At 41.2% G+C, this 26,493-nt stretch overlaps 1 protein-coding gene across 1 annotated transcript in view; it reads right to left on the bottom strand.

Moving 5' to 3' along the window:
- svild (supervillin d) overlaps window positions 1-26,493 on the bottom strand; it is a 48,040-nt gene that overhangs the window by 19,946 nt on the left and 1,601 nt on the right. Inside the window, exons 3-9 of the mRNA XM_028567887.1 lie at window positions 15,085-15,621; window positions 10,858-10,892; window positions 7,959-8,014; window positions 5,096-5,193; window positions 3,525-3,627; window positions 1,587-2,128; window positions 1,099-1,231 (exon numbers count right to left, since the gene is read on the bottom strand). Of these exons, the coding sequence (XP_028423688.1) occupies window positions 1,099-1,231; window positions 1,587-2,128; window positions 3,525-3,627; window positions 5,096-5,193; window positions 7,959-8,014; window positions 10,858-10,892; window positions 15,085-15,473 (1,356 nt within the window). The 5' untranslated portion in view covers window positions 15,474-15,621. The remainder of the gene's footprint in view (window positions 1-1,098; window positions 1,232-1,586; window positions 2,129-3,524; window positions 3,628-5,095; window positions 5,194-7,958; window positions 8,015-10,857; window positions 10,893-15,084; window positions 15,622-26,493) is intronic.

Genomic DNA, 26,493 nt, shown 5'->3' with positions numbered 1-26,493 from the left:
ACCACACAAACATAAAATGACATCAGTTTTCAGTATTTTATTGAGTGGGGATTTGTTCAAATTGTTGGCTGTCTGTACTTACTTATTAAGTGGCTTTTTCCAGACTAAGAGTGGATTTAGTCTAAGGTTAGCTCATCCTTGGATAAAGGATGAGCCCAAAACCAGAAATCCCCCAAGAGGATCATTAAGCTGGACAGATGTCAAGCCAAGAAATGCCCTGTTCAAATAAACATGACATCACTTCAATCTTAGTGTCCAATCTACTGTTTTTGGGGATATCCATGTGGCACTCATAGGGGTTTTCCACTGCTGTAGTACAATTCATTACTTGCACTGTCCATGGAATGGTTATAATAGAGTCTAGTGTTGTTTTCCCACTTGAAAACTCAGCAAGGGTGGTCTTGTTTGTGTAGGAAGACAACATGTAGAAACCTGCATGCTCTTCTATCACCACTTCCAAATATGTCAGTTATCTTAAGATGTGTTAAACATTAAACCCTCTATGGTGACCTGTGTAAAACGGTTTACTCTGGATGTTTATATTTTGTAAGACATGGAAGTCTATAAAGAACTCAAAAGCTTGCTTATGGACAGAATTCTTTTTCATCTTTGAGGACAGGAGAAGAGTGGAGAGTGCAAAAACCAACAAAAGGAAGCAGGCATTTGCTTGGAAGGTTTGCAGGTGTTTGGTCATGGTGTAGGCTTTTATTTTTACAAGGGGAAAGGGCGTGTTTTTCTTTCTTTTTGGGAGGCCAGCTAAGCCCTGGATCTCTGGGCTTTGGCATCACCACTCTCAAATCTGCTGCACCCCCCAAGCCCTCCTAACCCCACACCATTTTGGCAGCAACTCAGGGAAATAACCTGATTCAGCAGAGGAAGAAATGTGTCCGCAGCCAAATCTCCTCTTTCCCTGCACACAAAGCTGAGGGGAAGCCTAAACTTGTGGCAGCATTTGCTCGTTGCTGCCTGTTTCCACACCCCAAAAAACTATTGCACTCCAACTCCAGTCTTAAACCAGTTATTCATACTAACCAACCAACTCACTAACTGACTACTAAACCCCGCAACACAAAGAAAGAGTTTCTTTTAAGAACCTACCTTTTTCATCCAGGCATTTTCGGCATCTTGGAGCTGACCGAAGCGATCCGCCAGTGATGTCTGGATCAGACTGGATGGTATGGGCTTCTTCAGTCTATCCTTCTGCTCACCTTCACTAGTGAACTCTGCCAGTCTGAAAAAGGCAAGAAGACATATTAGTTCTTTCCCTATGACAATATACCATCTAACATACCTTTGCTATGCATCTTGGAAAGCCTTAACTTGAGTATTAAAGATATTTAAAAGCTTCTCTTCTTGCCAATTACTTGGTCCCAGGTTTATAGTATATATGTTACAACTACTGCATATTTAAGGTTTTGTGACATTTTTAAAATGACTGTGTTTCTGGGTACATTAGTTATACGCCTCAAATGAATTCAAAGTCCATTTCATATTGTTTAATTCCCTTTTCTTTGCATAGTCAAAAATCTGCACATTCGGGCCTTATACTTTATAATAATACATGCTGTTTGTGTACATCCAAAGACCTCTGTTTGAGTGAGGAGCCCTGGCTTCCATCCAAACTGCTGTCCAGTTCCTCAACATCCTCCGACACTGTGGACGTCTTCTCCACACTCTCGTCAGGCGAGGGACTCCGCCTCTCCTCGAAGCTCGTTCTGCTACTGCTGCTGCTGCTGCTTCCCTCCCTCTGTTGTCCGTCCATGCTGAAGCTCCCTCCGTCTGTGATATCATCAGTTAATGACTCATCCTCTCTGTCATTTTCCCCACTGACTTCTTCCTCTATCTCTTCCTCTATCTCCTCCTCCTCCATCTCCTCCATCTCCTCTTCGCTCTCAGGGTGGCTGAGGGTGACACTGCTTTGTCGGGCTGGCGCGCAGTCCGGCGTCGAGGCCTCGCTGTGGTCCGACTCCACACTGGTGGAGCGGCTTTTCTTTAGGATTCCCTTGATGCCCCGAGGCCCAGAGTCCTGGCGCTGCAGCGAGGCACGCTGGCAGGGAGGAGAGGGAGGAGGAGAGGCGTCTCTGTTCTTGCTGAGGGGGAGAGCTCTGTCAGAGAGGAGACTGAAAGGCTGAGAAGGAGAAAGAAAGAAAGCTTTTTAAACTACCAGCCGTAATATCTATAATATCTGGAAAAGACGATTAAAGTTGCATACTTTAACAAGACCGACATTTTCCAATTTCAGATCCTTTGCAGTTTCCACACATACAGTGAAATTCCTTTTTTCTCTCTCTCTTTTTGACAAACACATACTCCTGTTTCAACTACTAATATTTCTGCTTTCACTGACCTACTGCTGTAATCAAGAAAGTCTGGGTTAATAGGGTCGAGTATGTTCAAGGGATTTAGTCGACATAAGTAAGAAGAAAAAAAGAAGAGTGTGGTGGAGAAAAAGAAGAGTGTGTGTCAAGAAAGTTTGTGAAGACTGTCCTTGTCTGAGTCTGGGAGACTTGTTTGGTACATCACTTATGTTTTTCTAAGAAGAAGAAAAAATGTTTACAAAAAACACGTGTGAAGTAAAGTTACCATAAAATAAAATATTAACAATTTTAAGAATGTGATCATGCCTTTAAAAAACATTTCAAAGAGCAATACTTTCAAAATGCAAGTGCAATGACTTCTTAACTTGATTTTTATTTAATTTGTAACGTTTGTGTATGGATGGCTCTTGACTTGTTTGTACAGTGTGCAGGTAACTGCTACGGATGGCCTTTCTTTTCAGGTTTTAATTTTCCTCATGTTGTTGTCCTGTTGAATAGTAAGACCAATTTGTCTTTTTTTGCATTTTGCAAGAGAGACCCACATAGCAAACATGAACATGAAATGAAACATCTAAACACTCCCTTTTGTGTGTGTAATCTGCTGTTGCTTAGACGAAACAACAGCAGCTGGAGCAACAGCAGACGTCTTGCTGACAGGTCAAAGGTTATGAGGGAGTGCTGATTTGCTGATTTAGGAGGAGTTGAAGGAAGAAGCAGACCGAGAGGCCAGGTCAGGTAAAAGTGCAACGCTAACCAGGTGGTCTTCTTAAATGAAAAACACCGGAGCGTATAAGGTGTGAGGGCATTTGTGTGTGGTATACAGTACGTATACATACTTTCATAACCTTGTGTGGATCAGTTTAAGATCTGGGTGAAGTGTTCACATTTTATCCAGACAAGTCAAAGAGAGAGAGAGTGCGTGTGTGCGTGCCTGCATGCGTGCGTGCAACTGTACATAAGTGACATGAATTACGAGCTACACGTCAACTTCAAAAACTAAAAAACTAAACTAAACCAGACCCAGAGGTAAAGAGAGCCAAAGTTAAGGTGAGTAAGAGTTTTGGAATTGGTCAAAAATATGATCTTTCCATAACACAATCCAGAGAAATGACTTTTATATTTCAGCCTACTGAGTTATGGAAACCATGTGGCATTTTAGTTCTATATATAATAGTAATGTATAAAATGGAGAAAGAAAATACTGACCGTCTCTTCGACCGGGGAAGCATATTCCTGCTGCTCCTTCAATGAAGTTTCATCCGTGGCCTCTTGATCATCCATTAACTTGCTTATATCTGTTTTGGAAAGGCTGAAATATGAGCGGAAAAAAGGATGAAGTTGGTGGAAACAGAGAGGAAGAGAAGAAAACAATATGTTTTTCCTCAATTTGATGTAAAAATGATTCAGCCATTACATAATGGAATTGCAGGAAAAAGCTGGCTTACCATTTGTATTAATTAGTTGTTTTTTTATGTATTACAACCACCGTTGAAGTCAATGTTACTAAATCTATCTGAGTAAAGCTTGTGTCAAAATTGTGTTGTACACAACTGCAGAATACCTTGTTTTCCTTGATTTTGGCCAACACAAAGGGTGTTGCCCGAAACCAATAAACCGTGATTTAGAACTTTGTAATCAATATACGCACTGGGCCAGCATAATGATAAACACACTGAACTTTGAATTCCCTAAGACACCGCTCAGCTCACAATAACCTCGTCTGATGGGAGTTTTGTTGACCTTTAGAATGCTCAGACACATTCACTTTTGCTTTTAGCATTCTCATCTCCTGAGCAAATTTTTTTTTTGCTATCGTTTTTGTTTTTGTCATAAGCCTAATTTATTTTAATGAAAATGTTTGGTTTGTTGCATGAAGTGCAATTGAGCTTTGCTGAAAATGGCATTTACATCTTTGTACATCAAAAAGGTTCAGTTGCAAAAAGTCAAACAAACTGATATCACTTCTGACTTGGGAAGAAACTGAAAATAGTCAATGGGTCAGTTCAAACTCCAAGCGGAAAGAATATGACAGGACAGGAATGAACTTACTTATGTCTTTGGCCTACACACACACACACACACACACACACACACACACACACACACACACACACACACACACACGACATTTCTAATAGATAGATATTACATATACATTGCAGCTCAGTCCAGACTTTTAACTCCAGTGGTTATAGTGCTAAGTTCAGTTTGGCTCTCACTGCTGCAGCTATTAACTTTAGTCTGGTTTGCATCACCATGGCTACCACACAGCCCTGAGTGTTGTCTGTTTTTGCATGTGCGCGCGCGTGTGTGTGTGTGTGTGTGTGTGTGTGTGTGTGTGTGTGTGTGTGTGTGTGAGAGAGAGAGAGAGAGAGAGAGAGAGAGAGAGAGAGAGAGAGAGAGAGAGAGAGAGAGAGAGAGAGAGAGAGAGAGAGAGAGAGAGAGAGAGAAAGCTCTGCAGGTTTATCTGGTTTATCTCTGCAGCTGTTCACATCAGACAGCCTTTCAATTGGTCTGTAATTACCTCTGTGCTCCGCTCTGTCTGCTCGGCCTGTGTGTGAGTGTGTCAGTTGGTAAATCTGTTCTACTCGCTCGTGTTGTGGCATATGTTATGTACCGCAGACCACAACATCTATGACTTTAATGGTGAAAAAGAAGTCTCCATTCAAAGTTCAACTGCAGTTAGTCCAACACTTAACAATAATACAGTCTCAGTCACAGTATTTCATTTAGAAGTTAACTTTGCTGTTAATAAAAATCTGTTTCAACATGCCTACCTGGTAGAGGATTCCTCTGCTTTACTGCTCATTAGTGGACACTTTGCCCTGTCGTTGGCACGTCGGCCGCTGCTTCCATCCTCCGACCCCTCCAGCTCCTACAGGTAGAGAGAAGGGCGGTGGCAGCCTAAAGGTTAGGATTATGTTTGCAAGAAATTCTGCTTACGTCCTACACTAGCTGTAAAAAAAAAACAAATCTTGATAAGGGGCGGGAATAAATGAATGAAACTCCACCCATACACTTGAGCAAAGCAGTTAACCCTTCAAATGCTCTAGGAGTTGTTCAGGTCAATGGTGTAGTGTGCGAGTGATTGTGAAGTAAACCTACCCACCCTGAGTACATACAAAACTAAAACCGAGAGAGAGTTAGGGCTGTGCAATTAATCGAAATGTAATTTTGATTATGATTTTGGCTCCCAATGATCACAAAAACAGAATAATCGAGAAAAACAATTATTTAGCTCATTAACGTAACTCTTATTTTCTCTTATGTTCTGAATGAAAAAATAAAAGTTTAAATACGAAAAGTATTAAGGTAAATTTCACAGTTGTATGTGTTTTTTTACTTTTGATTTATTTGTTTTAAGTTCAATAATTGCAACATCTTTCCAGAAGTCAACACGTAATCGTGTTAAATTATTGTGATTTCAATATTGACCGAAATAATCGCGATTATATTTCTTCCATAATTGAGCAGCCCTAGAGAGAGTAGTACTGCTGCTACTGCATTTTCCACATTAAAGTACAATGCCCTCAAGGGGGCTATTATGGTTTGTTTTTGTTAATATTGAACTATCTTTGAATGTTAAAGATCCCCTCAGACATACTACATGACATAAAATATGCTGCTTTGTGTCTGATATAGTTTTTCCACAAAAGAAAAAAAATCTTATAAATTACATCTTTCTTCCCTCACTCAAAAAAAAATCCAGAATGTATTCATATGTATCATTTCAAAAGTTTAAATGTGTCCAACTTCACTGAAAAGTCCATTCTCAAGTGTATGCGCGCTGGAGGCTTACCACGTCATACTTGTGTAAGTTGTATATTGGACCATGGTTGCCTCCAAACTAGTTGTGATGTCATCAATTATGCTCGTACGTTCAAATCAGATTTAAGGTGAGCTCAGAGGAACTTTCACGCTTCAGCAGATGAATGTGAAAATGGCCTTTTATTGTCAAACTCTACCCATACATCAATCTGAACGAAGAAGTTCAACCATCACAGTGAAGTAACAAAGAGACTTTATACATTTTTAATAATTTCTTAAATGGGTCACTCTCATTCTGACTTGCTGTCCATTTTCAGATCCGAGGGGTGGATACATAGTGGTAGATCATTTTGGTGTAATCATCACACATGCGTACAGTGAGAACTCTGCAGCTGTGTGAGACCTGTGTCAGTAAACACTAAACATTCTACCGGGGCCCTGGGCTGACCTACTGAGGATAAGTGGATCTCCAGCTGTGTGCCAAGTAACGGAAATCAAGTGCTCTTTTATCACAAAATTACACAGCAAAGCTTACAGAATTAGAGGCCTCTTCCAAACTGACTTATGCTCACTGATTATAAAAAATGAGCTTATTTTCCACCCAGCATGAATGCATTGCCTTCTGACAAACAAGTTTTTTATATACTCAGGAAATTTAAAATATAAATGAGCTGTATCTTTCTCCAGAAGTCTCCATGTACACATTTAACTGCCTCCATCCATGCTGGAGAGCAGACGTACTTGAACCTCAATCCTGGTCTGTCTCTCCTGCTGGAGACACTGACTCACTGGCTTTCAACAGGGATTTTGGATCAGAAACGAATGATAAGGGAAAAGCGAAGACAGCGAAGGAGTATCTGTTACAGCTGATGACTTTCAAGTGAGACACCTTAAAATAACAGAGATCTAGGTCAGAACAAAGGATGGAGAGAGCAGAAAAAAAAGAGAAAAAACAAAAAGCAGCATGATGGTAAGATAGCCTTTTTGTGGGAGTTTGTTTTCCCAGCAGGTTTTGCGGCCATCTGGGTTCACTTGGCCAGCCTTGGCACAGCTCCTGGCCTGTGAAGGCCAAGTTAGAACAGCTATTTACCACTTCTGAAACTTAAGCAGCCTGGGAAATACAAATACTGTCTATATTTTTAAGTACACACGTGTGTATATCTCCCATAGGATTGGGGGCATTATCAAGTTGTGTTCCTGAATGGATCTTTAAGCTCTCTAGATTTCTTATTCCCATAGTCGTTTTAAGACCTCCACAGACTGTGTGTGTGTGTGTGTGTGTGTGTGTATGTGTATGTGTGTATGTGTGTGTGTGTGTGTGTGTGTGTGTGTGTGTGTGTGTGTGTGTGTGTATGTGTGTGTGTGTGTGTGTGTGTGTGTGTGTGTGTGTGTGTGTGTGTGTGTGTGTGTGTGTGTGTGTGTGTGTGTGTGTGTGTGTGTGTGTGTGTGTGTGTGTGTGTGTGTGTGTGTAGTCAAGACTTTGGCCGAGTGTGCATTAACGTGCGGGACAGCTCAGTGCTGTATGGAACAGCTCAATTTGTTATTAATGGACCAAAGATCCAGGGGGGTTGAAGCGTACACCAGCTGCGTTGGAAAGGGCTGGGAGTAAATTGGCGAGGGAAATGAAAAGAGTTAACCTTAGACTGTCGAAAAAATATAGAAATAACATCGGTGACTTCACTCACAAGTTTATGCATGGGTTTCGAAACTTGGATTTGGTTTAGTGTGTGCTATCATTTGGAGCTATGAAATCTAAATTTGAGCAAAAGCTACATAAAGACAATCGCACACACATACACAATGTGTACTCAATCAAAACCGCGAGAAACATTTAGATGAAGGGAATGAGCAGACAAATCTAAAATACTATACCTTAAGAAGAGACATCCTGGAAGTCCTTTTGGCTGAGTCCACATGCTTCTCGTCAACTAAAAAGAATAAACACACACACACACACACACACACACACACACACACACACACACACACACACACACACACACACACACACACACACACACACACACACACACACACACACACACACACACACACGGTTGAGTTTTATTACAACAGTGAGAGGACAACTGCTTCCTGCCACTGAAGTATCATATGATCAGTCACCTTAGAATGAGGACTTAAGGCAGACAGTGTGTGTGTTTGCTATCCAGAACATAATACATTGTTCTGGGAGATGGTGAGGTGAGGTCAGACATGGCCAACAATACACTAGCTTTTTGTAAATACAGGATACAATTGCATGCACAAAAGGTGCACAAAGGTAGATTTAGGTAATTAGATGCATGCCACACACACACACACACACACACACACACACACACACACACACACACACACACACACACACACACACACACACACACACACACACACACACACACACACACACACACACACACACACACACACACACACGGAGTTTTTGACAGTGGAAGTTTTTTCTTGGTGGGGATAACAACTTAAAACATGTAGCCAGGAAAAGTGACAGTATGTAATCTTATTGGCTTCAGTAATTCTACACAGGTGTCTCTGGATCAGAAAAGGAAATGACGGCAGGGATATTTCCTTGGCCTCAGGGTGAGTTTGAAAAGTCACTGGGCTCCAATAGATTTAGAGGTAAAACCATACTGCGTCTATCAGTTTATGTGAGATAATGGATGTCTTACTGTAAAGAAAGGAAAACCCTGATTGTGTGTGTGCATATGTGCGAGAGAGAAAGATAAATATTTCTCATGTGAGTTCTCTAATCAAAAACAGCCCTGAGATTTATAATCTTCTTATCCGAACTAAAGGAAATCACTAAATGTAATGTTTTCTTTTAGTCCGGATAAGAAGAGTATAAAGAAACACTAATTTCTTAAATCAACACACTCACAATCCACAAATCTGTTTTTATTGCCTTGACAAGTCATTTCAGGCTAAAATTGTTCTCCATCCAAAGAAAACAACTGAAAATCCAAATAGTGTCTCTGACAAACCCCCCTTTTCCAATGGAAAGAAAGTTGTTCCATTGAGGCCTAATGCTCTAGTTTTTTAATACTCAGATAAATTTATGTTTCCAAGATCCCCTGCTGTCCAGAACTTAGCATGATTTAGTTCAGACGATGACACAATACGCATTGCAGAGCGGTGATTCCCCTGCAGACTGTACTCTCTTAGCTTTGACTCCAGTCCAATCTTTTTCACATCATCATCCATCCAACATCCAAAGCAAGCGAGAGAGAGAGAGAGAGAGAGCGAAAGACAGAGAAAAAAACTCAAGAGATGGAAAAACCTCCACTTAAGTTCACTGACTTTTCCATAAGTGTTTACGTCCATCTCAAATGACTGCTCAGTCATAGCTGCTGAGAGCTTATTGGATGGGCCTTTGACCTTGTAATGGCCAATACTGTCTGCACAAATGTGAATATTAGCCAACTCTGAGGAGCAGTGTAGAGTTTTTCAAATCTGCATACGGTTTTAAAGCAGAACTACAATGGAGAGTTTACTTTAAGTCACAGTGAACTGAAATCATTCTGAATGCACTCTGCTAATATGAGCATGACAGCGCACTTGTGCAGTGGAAACATGCATCTAACTAATGGCTTCCACAATATGTTTACTGTGAACCGGTTGTATGTGTGTGTGTGTATATGCATTGCTGGTGCGTGGGAGAGCTGAAGCGTTGGGGAAACCCTGGATGTGACCACAAGAGGGGTTCTGGCTCAGAGCACTGGATCCTCTGCCAGCCTGGACAGGGACAGGAAGCTCATCAGCCGTGCGAAAGCACCACCAATGCTCTCACACTCTATTGCTTTCTCACTCACACACACACACACACACACACACACACACACACACACACACACACAGACACAGACACAGACACACATCTCTGTCAATTACAGATATACACTGGCTATTCTTTCTTCCTCTTTTTGTATTTATGGTTCTTTCGAAGTACAATTTCTACTACTGGCAGAGAATCAATCATTGAAAGCAAAGGAAGTCCTCAGTATTCTGCATTATTTTGTATTCTGTTGTAGTATTGTAGTCATTACAATACTGTTTTGCCTAAATTAATGATGTGGTTTATCAGGCTTAATCCTACTAAAATACATCATATACATATTTTATATATTATAAATACTTTCAAATATGTGCAGTCCATGACTAAGCACTTCATCTGACACAGACAGACGGACAGACTGACAGACTCAAGCTGTGGGCTCGGGTGGCTGAATGTGAGTGGGAAAACCAGCCAGCGGCCCAATGTGTAAACTCCGCCATTTTCTCCTCTCTATAGCAGCAGATTCTCCAAAATTAGTTCATAATGCTAGCTGGCTGAAACACGCTTCCAGTGTACTTGCATTAGAATCAGACAGTTGCACAGAAAGCCACACATGTGTAAAACACATCCACCCAGTAAGTCACAGTTCTTGAACATAAGTCTGCAGACACGTGCCAAACATTATCTCCTTTATTATTGGAGATAGAAAAAAAAACTTTGCTTGAGGAAAAACATTCACTTTAAATTACTCAGAGAACAAAACAGAGCAGTAGATCTGGGGGTTTTTTTTCACTCCTCCGCAGTGGCAGAGTATTAAATAGCCAACATCTATAAAACCAGGTAGGTGATCTGACATCAGCAATGAGCTCAGTATTGCTTTAACACTGAGTAATAGAGAGAACTTGAATGAGTTCAGGGATAAAAGCAGTCTGTGAGACAAAAGAGGATCTGAGTGCAGTGAAAGTGGAGAGTTCGTCTTACCCTTTGGCTCCTCTGTGTCATCGGTTTCCAGCAGCCTAAGAGAGAGAGAGAGAGACAAATGAGGTCACCCTCTAAGACTCTGAAGTGAGGACAGAAATGATGTGTCGGTTACAACTGAGGTTTGCAAACTAGACAGAAAAAGGAGAATGTTAAGTCACAACTATAATCCAAATATCTGACACTCAAACCACATAAAAAAAAAAAAAAAAAAAAAAAGAGTAATATGAACCAAACTGTCAGCAGAGCTGCAGACAGCCACTTACAGTGCTGCGTAGGATCTTACGTTTACTCATGCTGTTCTTCCAGTCCCATGTTGGCACTGATGTAACAGCGATGCCTCTGAAGATGGCAATTCATCTCTAAGTAATGGGCGTTAAATATGGATGGGACAGCAGCTGCCTGTGGGGTAGCAGCGATGATGTAACAGGAGGAGGGGAGAGAACTGCTTTTAACACAATAGAGAATTGCGGTGGACATCTGGGAGGGGTCAAAGGTTACTGAAGGAGGGGCGCTGGCTGGCCCCAAGCCGATCTGTAGGTTTGGACCAATAGAGGCATTTTGTTAAGGGTTGTATTGGCTAAATACAGTCAGATCCATTTCTGATCTGTGTACACCCACCTGTATTCCCTTAAAACTGCAAACACGCAGCAGTGTGAGCTGGTGACAATAGCATGCAGTTTTGAAAATACTACAGGCAAAAGTGTTTATCCTCCTGAGACCCAGCCCATTGACTTATTATTTACGGAAATAGTTCACCGAAACGCGTTTCTGAAAACATTTTAAGCGAGAAATAGGCCACTCAGTTGCTGAATCTGTCTGTTTTTTTGATCGAGTGTGGAGTGCTGCTGCAGGTCACGTCACATGCAGAAATGTCAAGTGGGATAGAGGCTGCCTGGAGTTGGAGGAAGCGCCAGCGGCGTATATAGTCTGGTGTGTGGGAACATTTTGGATTTCATGTTACCTATGATGACAGCAGAAATAAAACAATAGATAGAACTGCCACTGTGTGCATGTATTGCGCAACATGCATTATATGCTAATTTTAGTTATATATATCATATGCTGAAGTATATTTCTGGAGTGTTAAAGATTAAAAGAAAAATTAACAAGAACCGTACAGAACCGAAAACCGTGACCCTAAAACTGTGATACGAACCGAACCGTGGGTTTTGTGAACCGTACCACCCCTATCTAACCCACTCCTCTGCAACCACAGGGCTCAGTGACACTTAACCAGCCCCACCCACAGTGAATGGACTACGTGCATCGTTCCTACCCTCCCATAAAAACTAACCAGAGAAGAAGAGTAGGGTACAGTGCAGACAGAGGACGAGAAGAGTAGGGCTGGGTACCGAATTCAATACTTTTTAGACCAAATTGCTTCTAAAGTATCGAGCATCAAAAAATGCCTCGTCATTCAATACCCAATTTCAATACCTAGGGAGTAAATCTCATCTCAGACTCTTTGAGCCAATAAGCATGCAGTATTCTTCTACCAAGCTCTAATATTGTTTATGATTGGCTGTCTAGCATTGCACGTCGTATGTTATGCACAGAGACAGGGCTCACGTAGTAGGAGCTGAAAATAAATAAAATTTAAATTGTCCCATAATGTGTAATGTTGTAATTTCTTTTTGTTTTATAAAATTGGTATTGAAAAAAGTATTGTTTAGGAACCGGTATTGAAGTCACGGTATTGGTATTGGCATTGTTACTCGTATCAACATTTTTTGAACAATACCCAGCCCTGGAGAAGAGCAACCGCAAAAGAGACAGAATAATGGGGGAAGTTGACAAGAGAAACGATAAACGCACTTTCAAATCAAGGCAGGCGAGTCATTAGTCAAACAAAGTAAACTTCAACACTCGCTCTTGTTCTAATAAATTATGTCATTCCCACAAAGCATTACGTGAGACAGTGAGCCAGGGAGAGAGAGGATGAAGTAAGAGAACAGAAGGGACATAATCATGAGTGTGGCATTGTTCAAAAATGTAATTTTAATGTCTCTAATTTGTGCGCTTAACTGTTGGAAAGCTTGGTGCTTCGTATGGCAGGTACTGGAACTGCGTAATGGTTCAGCCATGTAAACAATAATTAGCCCAAAAACTCATTCAGTCCTGTTTGTAATCCAAGGTCTTTGGCTAACCCCAACGTGCCAGGAGCACAATTACTGCTGTTTACTACATCAACCCCAAAATACCACAATACCTGTCACACTACAGATGAATAAAATCTTCTACAAATCAACTGCATTTTTGTATAGCATATGTATTGGTACGTCTTCCCAATCCCACAATCTTACTTTTGTACATCGTACATTTAACTGTAAATGTCAAAATGCCGTGTTTTGGAATGTCACCCTTCAACTGTAACTTTGCCAAAGAAGAAGGGATTCTTGTCTGTGGCAGATTAACCTGTTAACAGACAGTTTTCATTATCGCTGGAACAGCCAGAGTTCCAGTTTCCTAATGCTATTCCTGTAACAGACACACACCGACGTGTTGTCTACCAAGGTTCAGTGAATACGTGCGAAGCTCTAATAACAAAGCACATGAATGTCTACCAGGAATCTGGAATATGTTGAACTAACATACAATTCCGAATGATCTGTAAGGATGCTTAATAAAATACAAACTAAAATTGAAGGTGAAATCCATTACATATTATATATGTATGTATACACATACTATACATATTTCATTTTGTTATATATACTATGTACAGTATGTAGGTTGTACATTTTACTCTACACTAGTATATACATGCACATTCTTTTTCATCCCTCTAAGAATATTTTTTTCAGTAGTATTGTGGCATTTTTTTAATCTTTACTATCTAATTTTTTATTTCTGGTATATTTCATGTTTTTTCTGTACATGTGTGAGTGAGTATGTGTGTATGTCCAAGTAACTTGCTGCTTATAAACAGAGTAATTTCCCAATTTGGAATTAATAATAAAGTCCATCTATCTATCTATCTATCTATCTATCTATCTATTACATAAACCACTTACATCTGGGGAGAAGTTTTTGGCTAATAACAATAGCTTCTATAAAGCCTCCTCTGTTTAACTCTATGTTGAATAAGTATGCCAGCAGACAAGAATGCACAGCTGGACTGTGACATGCAGCGAACGTCATAACAAAACTTACGAGATTAGTAGCTGACATGACAGGCATGCCAGACAAACACGTCAAGCAGCGTTCGTGCTCTCTGTAATTAAAAATGTAGTCCATAGCTTTGTGTGTGACTTTACTCTGTATTTTGCCAAATATTCTTTCTGCTGTGGTAAGACGAAAACAGTTCCTTTCACATTTCATAATGTGCAAAAACTAAAATTATTTAAACTTCCTCCAAATTCGTGAATAAGCACTACACTGATTTTTAAACTGGAACAATTTCAATCCTACATTGTGCACTTAAACATATTGACATAAGCAGGGTCGTATAAAAAATTTAAAAATTTAAAAACAGAGCTTCGCCATGAGAGATGGTCAGGTAGAACACTGACTTGATTGCTGAGATTTGCTGAAACACGCTGTGCTGCACGTACTGTATTTCTTTTGCAAGTCTATTTCAACACAAGACGAGACCTTTCCCAATCTTATAAAATAATCAGTCCACAGTGTCTAGCAAGCCATCACTCACAGCTATCTAGATGTCTTGCTTCATTAACTGCAGGGCATGAAAACTTGGCAGAGCCTAATCCCACCCCCCACCCCCACCCCTGCAAGCCCCATTCTCTGACATTATCTCAGCACTCTGTCCATCTCAGTTCGTCTCCATCGTCATTCCCTCAGGATGTTTTTCAAGAACAGACAAGTCTGGCTGTGTGCACACAGAAGAATCCCCGGCTTGATTACAGCTCAAACATCACAAAACAGTTACCACGACTGGATAGGTTTTACTCCATCTATGTACAAAAATCTTTCAAGAACATTCCTGGCATTGGCAGCCAATGAAAAACCTATGAGAAAGACTTTCATGTCATGCTGACAATAACAGTTTGTTACTCCCAGATGTGTTAAACATGCAAAATCCCCCATATGACTGTTAAGTGAACCAAAACAAGCAGCTTGCATTTCATAAATAAATGAGGCCGTCCGCTGCTTTGCACACATGGCCAATTTTGGAAATGTTAGCAGCCATGTTTACTTCAAACAGAAGATAGACCCAAATGTGGCCAATTACAGACACTCAATCTGTAAAAATGTGAATAAACTCACCTCAAATGAGAGGACATCTTCATGGAGGAGACAGCTTCTGATTTAGATGATAAAAGTGGGTCTGTTTTAAGGTGAGTGGTACTGTCTTTTTCCTGGGTGGGCTCAACATCAGTGTGCTCCACAGGTTCTGCTGCTTTATTCCTGATGCCACTCCTGGTATATGTTTGCTCTGATCCATTACCATCACATTTTTCCTTCTCCTTGGTTTCTGAAGACACTGTTTCGGCTGGGTCTCCAATTTTCCTGTCCCTGCGGACATATTTGGAGGTGAATTCGTCTGTGTTGCCATAGCGCTCAGCGAGCTCCCTCCTCCTTTCTGCCTTGTACCGAGCAATTCGCTCGGCCTTGGTCTCTGGGGCCAAGCTCTGCAAGGTGTCTATTCCATCCATTTTAAAGTTCAATGCCGTTTAGGGTTTCGAATGCAGGTGAGGAGATCCCAAGTTGCAACTTCAATTGTCCAAACCCACATATGTAGATCAGCTTTCTTGTAGATCTCCCTTGACAGCAGTGTCTCACTCCATTAAAATCATCCCAGTGCTGCAAAGAAGAAAGGAAGACATCATTAGTGCGTCATGATTGTAGAGTACAATTTCAGATGACAGGCACACACTAAATGTGTAAAACTGGATGCACCGAGGCATATACTTCTCCAGCTTTCATAGGAAACTGGCTCAGCTGTAGAGCTTCAAGCCCTGCCCCAGCTAACACCCCCCCACCCCCCCTGTGAGAATTATGTCAGCCAGCTCTGCTAAAAGACAGCCGACCACCGCAGTGAGACTCTCATATAACCTCTGTTCCATCGACTCACTTGGAGCCGGTTGGAAAGAGGGAGGAGAAGAGAAAGTAGAAGATCACACATGAAATATCTTCATCCCATTTTATTCCTCATTTATCTGAGGCTTTGTGCCAAAAGCCAGTCACCTCTTCAACATTATCCTACCTCATAATTATTATGTGTTTACTATAAACACAGAGCACGAGAAACTAAATTGCCAATGTGTATGTCTACATGTGCTAGCCCTGCAAAAGACTTGCAACCTATCCACGGTGCACATGGCCTCCGAACCAATGCATGCTGGGACAGGCTTTAGCCTCCCCCGAAAAAGATAATTTGTTTAACATTTCCTTTTCACATCTAGCACAATAAAAAAACTATTTAATAACTTTTGACTTTTCAAATTAAATTTAGGGAGGTAAAAAACCTGGAGGTTGAGTTTAGCTCATTTTATTCCATAAAGTATTCACAAAGCAGAAAACCACACATATGGCTCGGATGCAGTGGTTTGAAACGTGCACTCACACAAATGCATCGCCAGCTGACAACAACAATGAAAATTATGTGTGCACAGTTTCAGATTGTTCCAGACCAAGCTCAGGGGCTTTTCCACAGACTTTTTTTTTTTTTTAACAGAGCAAGTGCGCTTACGATGCTTCTGGGCTTAATGTCTGAGGACAGCCAAGGAGAACAGAAATTATAAAAAGGTGAATAAAACTAGGTCTATTTATATTAGAGAGGGGCAGGGGTTTAAAGTAGCCCTCTGGTATTCCTCAAATTACATTACATTACGTTCAGCACATTGGTTCTTAAATTTATGGCCAGGAAAAGGGGTATGGGAATAATATAAATGAAAAGTGCTGTGTCTGGGCAATGTTAGCAATGAGAGAAAAAATGAGGGAAAGTGAAGAAAGGGTCAAGACAAGAGGGAATAGAAAGGTGAGTCTGGTCATAAGGTGGAATAAACGAGCTGACACCAAGAACCTTTTCTGTAATGATGACAAGCTTGAACCGATCTCAAGTGCACCCCTCTGACCCCCGTCCACCTGCTGGGCTATAAAACCAACCAGGAATAATTACCTCTGGGTCCCCTTGAAAAATATGGCTTTGAAATATTACACAGGAAATAAGTGTATATGTCGGGGGACTTGTGTCTGTGTGTCAGTCTTCACCTTGACCTCTACTTTCCCTCTTCCACCTAGAATAACAGTGCCTCCCTCCCATTTAAATTTAGTCTAACCATAAACTGTAACCCTGCTGGACGATTACATGCTGTCTGCTACTTGTTGTATTCCCGGAGATGTCCAAGACACCTACGCTTTGGAAATGTATGCATTGCAGTACGTAGAAATAAATGTACCATGTTTGTTAAATAAACAAATCAGCACTAAGCAATTCCATTCCAGGTAGTCCAGCGACAAGTACCCGTAGCCAACTGAACTTAGCTAGAACAGAAACTAGAACATATTGTAGGAAGGTAACCAGGATCAGATGCGGCTAAAGCTTTTTAAATGGAATTTACTGCATACTATGAAAAACAAATGGCCTATCAAATATGCAGTGATAATCAATTGGTAGCGGTTAATCCACTCCTACCCAGCCTCAAGCCTTTAGAGAGCGAGAGAGTTGTATTACATTTCTGCTCTAGGGTGAAAAGCTTAGCATTTCAAGACGAGGTTTGTTTTGGTTGTGGTCCATTAAATATTAGGGTGTAAGAAAAAAATGGATACGCTTGAATATTGCAATATTTTATTTAGCAATACTATATTGATTTTCAAAAACGCAATATCGTTTTTTTTTTTTTTTAGTTTACGTGCAAAAATATTTATGTAAGACAGTGGTTCACATTTATGTTGTATTTAAACCCCCTACTGCTAGATAGCTATGCTGAGACACACCACTAGTGTCCTTGCCTAACAATGCCTGACTTTTTGCTAGAAGCTAACAACGTAGCTATGGCTGAACTTTGGCCTACTTTAGCATATAAACATTAGCTCACTAAGAACCTGTGAACCACAATCCCAAACTGGCAGTTTGATTTTCTGTCACTGACTGAAGTAAACTTCTTTGACTTTTATGCACATTATTAGTTTTTCTGAAATTATACTTAAAAAAAATCCCAATATATTGCCTTGGTATTGAAATATATTGCAATATATTGAATCGTGACCATGTATCGCCAGATTCTTGCCAATACACAGCCCTATTAAATATAATGGTAAAAAATGCCAAAACATATCTAAAATTGAGGTAGCAGCCATTCTCCCCATCAAAACCTAAAGCAGATATCTTTAAGTTGTTTTGGGATTTCTGAGTGTCGCTCCAAACGTCTGTGAATTGCCTTATGAAGGCAAAATTAGTTTGAATGTTGATTTCAGGATTGTGCACATGCTTACATAATTCATCTAGGTCACTACCTATAAAAGGAGTGCTAAACAGTGCGCTAAAGCTTGTCCGTGGAGACCCAGAACATCGAGGCTGCTTTGTTTGGAAGCTGCTTGTGTTATTTTTAACAACAAAGGGGACTGAAAACGGAGTTGTGAGTCATACTTGAAAAATCATCACCCCTATCGGCAAATGTGGACTCACCCGGGAATTTGTTTTGGTAGGTGTTTTAAACAGCCAAAACACCCCAAGGTGTCTTTACCTATTTATGGTTATTTCTTCAGATAAGTGGAGCGAGCAGAGACGTGCAGGACCAAAACCTCAATGAGAGGGCTCTGAAAAAGATCTAATGTGCTAGTATTGATTCAGAACATGGTGATAAAGGTGTAGGGGAAATAAGCCTGAAGCAATCAAGTGCCACATGTGTCCCAACTGAGGTTTTTTTTGGTGAACACAATGTAAGAAGAAAGATATTCGAAAACTCTCCGACGTGCATCTGTCTAGCTCAGCATGTAGTTATACCAGTTCCACCTGCTTATTTACACGGGCAATGTGAATAACTGCTCCTCTAGGGCATGTAAACAAACCAAGTCCATAGTTTCCAGTCACTGAAGTGTTCTCTGACCTTCCGTTGCCCATTGGGAGTTGTTACTGGCGACAAGAGGAAGATCTGTCTCAACAAAGGCCAAGCGTGTCGTTTCCTGACCGTGCCCCATATCCTCCTTCATAAATGCTCGATTAATCAGGAAATGTTACTCATAAACCTGGCAACTGTCCAAAACTCTCTTCAGAACCAGGATGGGTGAGGGCAGTGAGAAAACTCTGAATGGGTTCAACAGCCAGACATCCCCTTTGCACTCGACAGTATCGGATTTAGAGTCATCATTTCCTCTAACAAGTCTAAGTACTCCATAATGGCCCAGTATTTAAATATTTACTTCTCTGAAAAGACATTTAGTGATTATAAGCAGTTGCTTGAGATTACATAATAGCGGTTCAAGGCCTACTGACAAATGCAGAAGTTGCAAAAGCCAAGACGAAGAGTTCAAAGACAATGCGTGAGGAGAATTTTCGCCCTTTTTTTGTGTGACATCCCCCCCCACAGCCCAGTCAGTAAACAATAGTGTATTCATACACTTGAACTGTCAATGTTTAGGTCGGTTAGGTTAAGTTGCATTTGTACTACTACCACTTGGAGTAACAGAAGCTGGGCATTTCAACCATTTACCCCAATACATTTATTTACTATTATTTATCCATTACTTTCAGCTAACTATTTCAACTGTTTATCCATTTGTTTTATCTATGTATTTTAGCTGCTAAGCCCTTTCTGATTCTGATTCTGATTACTTTTAGCTAAGGGTCAAGACCTCTCTGTAACCCTGGTTGGGCATTACTATAGTTTAACAGTATGGTGTCCTTATATTCTCAATGTGTTACTGCCTGGTGCTTTGATTTCGTACAACATTTTGATAAAGGTGAGTCAACTAAAGCACCTAAAAAAAAATCTGGTCAAATGTAATTATGTCATTGTTACTCACTCACTTCGACGTCATTATCTAAATCGGTGAAGCAATAGGAAGCAGGCTTATTATGGGAAAAGTATACATGTCACACAGATCCATAAGGAGCATTCATTCCGGGCAAGACAGAAAGTTGCCTCAGAGGCAAAAGCTGACCTGTGGCCCACCAGCCTGTATATCTTTTCAGAATATACATGTCCACACAGGAGGACAGAGCAGGAATGCAGGCTACACCCTATTCATAAGCAGTGGATTTGCATGAAAAAAGTAGGGGATTTTGACTATGTAAAAAAATCCGGCTAGGGCTTTGTTTTCAAATGAGTACCGCCCAAAGTAAAGCTTGAATAGATAAAGCGATAACCTGGTCTGGTTACCTTATTGGCCAAGGCCCAAGCAATGGGCATGCAAGCTCTGTTTAGCAAACATTTAAGGTCTTATATGTGCCCACTGTTTCAACATTGTGTCAGTTCAGCTTAACTGGAGTCTTTTATTTTTTCTTATCTTACATTGAGCCTTTACACAGAGATTTACACCTGAAAGCTGCTATGTTTAAAATGCTCGCTACTGTGAGGTTGCACTCACGTTACACAAGTTATCTGTTCAGCACCAACGCTTCATATGAAGATAACGTGTTGCCACAACTTTATGTGGATTCGCCTTCAGGAATCCACATAAAGTTACTGCAAACATCAGAGAGACTTTCCTTCGCTGTACAAAAGTAGAGGAGGCTGTTATAGACACAGCCAGCTCCTGACACACATTCTTCCTGAAGGAAGAGGGTGGAGAGTGGAAACTTTGCTCCACTGGGAAAATCAGGTGCCAGTGCATGGATCGCAAAGACAGCAGGCAATAAACAGACTGGCGGTCCATTTTTAAGAAAAGTTCTTCAGCTGGTGCAGCTCTGGGAAAATTTTCAGACAAGCTCAGGGACCATGAAGGAGCAAAACAAAAGATGGATGCAGCAGAAATCTGGGCGACCTTCAAAAGCATTGTTTCCTTTCTTTTTAGGGTTGGTTACGTAATGTCATCATGTGTAACCCTGACTATACCAACTCTTGGTACTAATGTTGGAGTGTAAAGAAAGCCACAATAAAAATCGTAGTCAATCTTTCCTTTATTCTGTTTAATATGCATCCCAAAAAAGTTACATATCAGACTATTGTTGACTAATACCCAAAATATTCACTATCCCCTTTGAAAAAGAATAGAAAGACCTGTGTTTTTGCCACCCCTGTTCATATGCAGACTTATACAGTATGTTGCATGTTTGTGTACATGGGTGTGAAATGAATGCAACCAGGCCATGTGACCAACCATTTAAAGCAGATAGGCCTTAGTACGGGTCATCAGTCTCTCTAATCCATTAACTCCATCTTGTACATTAAGCATTGGCTTCTAACCAATCTATCCAACCAAACAACATCAGAAACTGGCCGGGGGGGCGTGTCCAGGGTGTGTCACACTTTTTTAAGCCACCCTCATACAACAAGCAACCACAAACTGAGTGGCCAATGTGTTTCTCATTAAAAAGAAATCATTCAGGACTTAAGGCACTTAAAGTACCCTGCCTGAAACCCCTGGCAGAGTGAAGTTTTAATTGCAATAGTAGAGGCTCACAACACTTCATCCTGTTGAGACAGGCCTTCACTAGTAGAGAGCTTCAACAGATGATTCAGACAGGAGGGTTGTGTTTGTCTAACTTGGCAAAGCCCTTCATTCACGTGACTCAACTCTTCCCTTTGAGCTGCGAGGAAAATAGGAAAGAAGGGGATAAAGCGGCAGAGGAAGGAAAGTCAGAGGAAGAAGAGTGTACAGGGTGGAGGAGGATACAAAAAAAAGGGAAGGAGGATAAAAAGAGAAGGGTTGGTACAACAAGAGAATGAAGAGAACTATAGAGATCAGAAGAGGGGAGGGGGGAGGGGGGAGAATGAAAGAAGATGGGAAAGGATTGAGGAGAAAATGGGCTTTTGTGGGGGTGGATGTGATGGCTTTGTGGGGCATGTGTCTCCAGGGTGCCAAGGGGCCCCGTTCTGGTGGTACGGGGGTGGAGGGAGGACAAGATCTGCTGCTGCAGCGAAGGAGGAGGAGGAGGAGGAGGATGGGGCAAAACAAGGCCTGAGACTAATCCATCTCTCCCTCTCCCTCCCCTCTATTTCTCACACAGACACAAACTCCCTCAAATCCCTTTTACCAGAAGTCCTGCTGACTGTAGCCAGTCACCCGAGAAGCAGTTGACATAACAACCCCCTGGGTACTCATGCCTGCACTCTGCTATAGCTAAGTAACTGACACTGTAAAAACTGTACTGACCTGCTTGAGGCGGAGCCACCATTGTCACCAGGCAAATACTGTAAAGAGTGCTGCTTTCCCATCCCTAAAATCTTTGTCAAGGGGGGCAACAGCATGTCATTCAAACTTAATAAAGCTATGAAGTTTAACACAGAGATGCATCTGGCAAGAGGAATGCCATCCAATTCCATTGTATCCTGTACAATGACAATAAAGAATTCTATTCTATTCTATGTTATGTTTTTTTTTTTTTTTTTTTTTTTTTTACAGGCTGGCTCTTTGTCTCAGCCTTCCGGCTTTCTGTTTACCGCATTCAAAGGAGCCATTAAATGTGACGTATGGGAAAGCAAACAAGCAAACTCGCATGGAAACACACACTGCAGTGCACACCGACACGCAACTGAAGAATCACAAGAACAGGACAGAAATACACACTGGCTCTCCGACAAGGCTGCAATCATGGAAGCTGGAGTGTGGAGTGGGAAGGGTGGGGTTTATGGGGCTTTATCTAGCTAGGGGATCATAGGCATGCATACTCGCATGTTCACAACACACAATGTGCAATGTTGGATTCCTTTCAGTGAGTCAATGTGGGCCAAAAACACCGACAGTTTTTTTTTTTTTTTTTTTTTAAATGGGACAGATGTACTGTAGTAGCTACAGTTAAAGCACACTCACACCGATTGCTACACTTTGTTGCACTCTGACATACGGAAAGCATTGTCTCACTCCAGCAGCTCCAATTTGGCAACTTTTGATGAAACAAATTTGCAAATTGACCGAGGACTTCATCAGTAAACTCAATCAAAGCTGTTTCAACTATTTTAAAACTTGAACTTAGCCAGTTACTTTAAGTACAACTGATGTTTTGTTGAATGTATTTTTCCTCTTCCATGTGTACTTTTTAGCATTTATTTTACTAGTTTCTAAATAAAAATGCATAACAATTATTCCACTCATGGTCACGTCCATGTATCCTAATTTTCTAATATTTTGTGACTGTGGTCTATTTCTATCAACATTCTGGGCTAAACACAGAAAAGAGCGATTTATTCTGTCAATCTTGCTCATGGTTCACTACGAAGTAACTACAGAGCTGTCTCTCCTTAGAAACCATCTAATGCGATTTTTCCCCCTTGTCAACAACTTATCGACATGGACTTCATCCCCAGACAAGAGACAGAGAGGGAGGGACGGGGGTCAGTGGGGTGGAATGTCTCATCCGGTGAATCCTGCTGGTGGGGTCTCTCTCTCTCTCTCTCTCTCTCTCTCTCTCGTCCACTGTGCAGAGCAGACACCATCTGGCCAGCTGGAATTCTGCATTGAGCGGGGTGGGGGTGGGGGGGGGGTGGAGGGGTGAAGGGTCTCGCAGGGGGATGGGTTATGGCTGAGAGATGAAGTATTAACAGTAGTGGTATTAACCATGTAATGCCAACTAAACTATTTGAAGTGGAACAAAAGCAGAGATGGAAGAACACTATGGAAAGCAGTACTGAGGCCATTGGGGCCATTAGCCTTTCCTGTAAATATCAATATAAAATGCCTAAGATGCTGTATACAAGGATAACTATAACCTGGGGCTTAAAGAGGTACACAGAAATTGATTCAAAGTGTGTCCTGCCTCTTCATATGATATTATATTACCGGAAACAAAATATGCATGAGCACTGCGTTTGTGTCAGGTTTAAAGGAATGGTTTGACATTTTGGGAAAATTTGCTTTCTTGTCAAGAGTTAGAAGAGAAGATTGACATATGTTTGAAATCACAGTACAATACACAGACTTGTGCACACAATGTACTGCAATAAAACTAAAGCAGGCTGAATAATGGCAGTATCATTTAAGTACTCTCTGCAAACCAGTCCCTAAAGGATCAATTCAAGGCAAGCTTTACACCCTCTTTATAGATTGCATTTAAAATGTTGCTGTGTTTAAACACAATGCTTTGACTATATCCCTATATGGTTTACAAAGAGACATTTGTTTGTGCTTATGTTTTATTAATGGATGTTTCATGGCAACATCTGTCATTTACATGGGTGCAGGGCAATACAACTCTGGTTGACATGCACCAAAAAGGTTGCCCATAAACTCACTTGTTTTGAACGCAGATTCAAAACACTCTCTGGTGTCCGATGAAATTCTGCTCCGGCACGGAGCTAAAACTAAGTGAAATGTAGTATGGAGAGAAGCCTCGTGCTGCCCCTACACATGGAAACTATTATGTGTGCGCAAATCAAATGAAAGTCTGAAGTATAACCATATGTTGATGTGCCATGCAAATATTACCCTGGTTAAAGACGTCATTGAAGTGGGCTTTGGCTGTGCAGTTGCTGACCAAATACAGTTAGCGTCTTGGTGGTGAAGCTGGAAGCGGTCCACTCTAACTGCTAGCTAGGTTTATAAATATGTCTTAACGGAGATTAGCCTGAGGGTAAGCCCCTCACACTTTTCCCCGTGGAGATCCCATTGCTCACATTGCCACATCCCTTCTGCTTTATATAAATATTTGTACTGAAGAACTTCTTGGCTGTGCAGCCGACAGCCAACCCTACTGAGAGCTGATGAGAGAGGATAGGTCAGACTGGAGGGAGGGTTTTTTTGCAGCCAAGTTTTGCAGTTCAGCTGCAGCGTGTTATTTAACTGTTAAGTAAGACATGCAGGTGAAGCTTAGGACCCCACATGATCAATTAAAATACTAATATCTTGCTGACCATGTGAAACAATATCTACTACAGTGAATAAATGCTTCCCTTACTTGTGTAAAACATATTCATAGCTTATGTAGAGCTATAACATAACGGCTAGTGATTCCTGAGTGGTTTTAATATGATCAGAAAGGGAGACGCAGTAAATATTTGCTTATTTTGAACTAAACTGAGGCAACCTGGGTGCACAAGTGTACTTATTTTGAGTCTTTCCCCCTTTGGGCCTTGTTTAAAACCTTAATTAGCCATTTAAATCTAATTTACAATCCTGATTGAACACAAGGTTGTTGTTTTTTTTTTACATCCCTTCAATTACTTGCCGGATAGGCAACTTCTCTGTGGGAGGTGCATTCCCTCAATGCAACCAATAAACTCTCAAAATTACACCTTCATGACAGAAAGTTGGCAAAACAGAACCTACAGAATAAAAGCCAAATGAGAGACCATTAACTAATCCGAAGCATAAAGGTCCCATGACATGGTGCTCTTTGGATGCTTTTATATAGGCCTTAGTGGTCCCCTAATACTGTATCTGAAGTCTCTTTCCTGAAATTCAGCCTTGGTGCTGAATTACATGTATGTGCCATTTCTGTGTCTGTAGCTATTGAGGAGGAGAGAGGGGGGGCAAGGTGGAGGGGGGTGGCCTGGACCAACTGCCACTTTGCTCATTTGAAAGCCATGATGTCTCTCTCTCTCATGGGTGGGCCAAATTCTCTGGGCGGGCAAAGCAGAGAAAGGGGAGGTAACCTTGCTCCTTATGACCTCATAAGGAGCAGATTCCAGATCGGCCCATTTGAGCTTTAATTTTCTCAAAGGCAGAGCAGGATACCCAAGGCTCGGTTTACACCTATCACCATTTCTAGCCACTGGGGGACCATAGGAAGGCTGGGGGAACTTTTTTTTTTTATCAATGTTAAAAAACCTCATAAAGTGAAATGTTCATGCCATGGGACCTTTAAGGAGGAAGGAAAGTCCTGAAACACGGTGACTCAGACGCTTGTATTCCTTGCCAAAGCGTTCTCGTAATATTAGGCGATTTAGGAATTAAAACTTTATCTACAATTCATTCATTCATTCATGACTACTTGCTCTGACTCAAAATAAAAGAATAATAACAAGTTGATGTTCCAGTGTAGAACAAGACAAGTCACTGCAGCAGGAGCAGTCCTCCACAGCATGCTCCTCCACCTCCAAATAAAAAGCCCTCTCACCAGTGTTGAGTAACAATTTTACCTGCAGACGCTAATCCCCAGATTGACATGAGGCATTAAAGTGAATCATAACACTTACCACATAACACTCACTTCTGTTCAATAACAATGGAGCGTCTGTCTCTTTGTTTGGGGTCTTTAAATGGTCCAAAGAAGAGTGCAGGTAAAGAGCCACAGAACTACGTAAGCATTACAAGAGCCACTCCCTGCTCGGACACGTTTTGTTCCAGCAGCTCTGCACAGGCTGGATAGTGTGCCCTGTGCCCATCAACTCTCTGTTATTTCCCAACAAAACAACAGGAACACAACGCAGCTTCCTCGGATTAATGAGTTACTGAGTAACACAAACCTGTGCTGTCCTGCTCGATGTCTGACACTATGTCTTATCAAGGCATGCATCAGTTTTCGTCAACACCATGCAGCAGGCTGAGGTTGGTCTTGGTAAACATGTTGTGACACAGGCCACTGAGATGCCGCACAGCAGGAAAATTACATCCTGGCAAGCCTCAAATACCATA

The sequence above is a fragment of the Perca flavescens genome, chromosome 21, assembly GCF_004354835.1.
Source record: "Perca flavescens isolate YP-PL-M2 chromosome 21, PFLA_1.0, whole genome shotgun sequence".
In the NCBI taxonomy this organism is placed as follows: domain Eukaryota; kingdom Metazoa; phylum Chordata; class Actinopteri; order Perciformes; family Percidae; genus Perca; species Perca flavescens.
The sequence above is the reverse complement of the archived record's forward strand: the minus strand, read 5'-3'. Positions and strand labels throughout refer to the sequence as shown.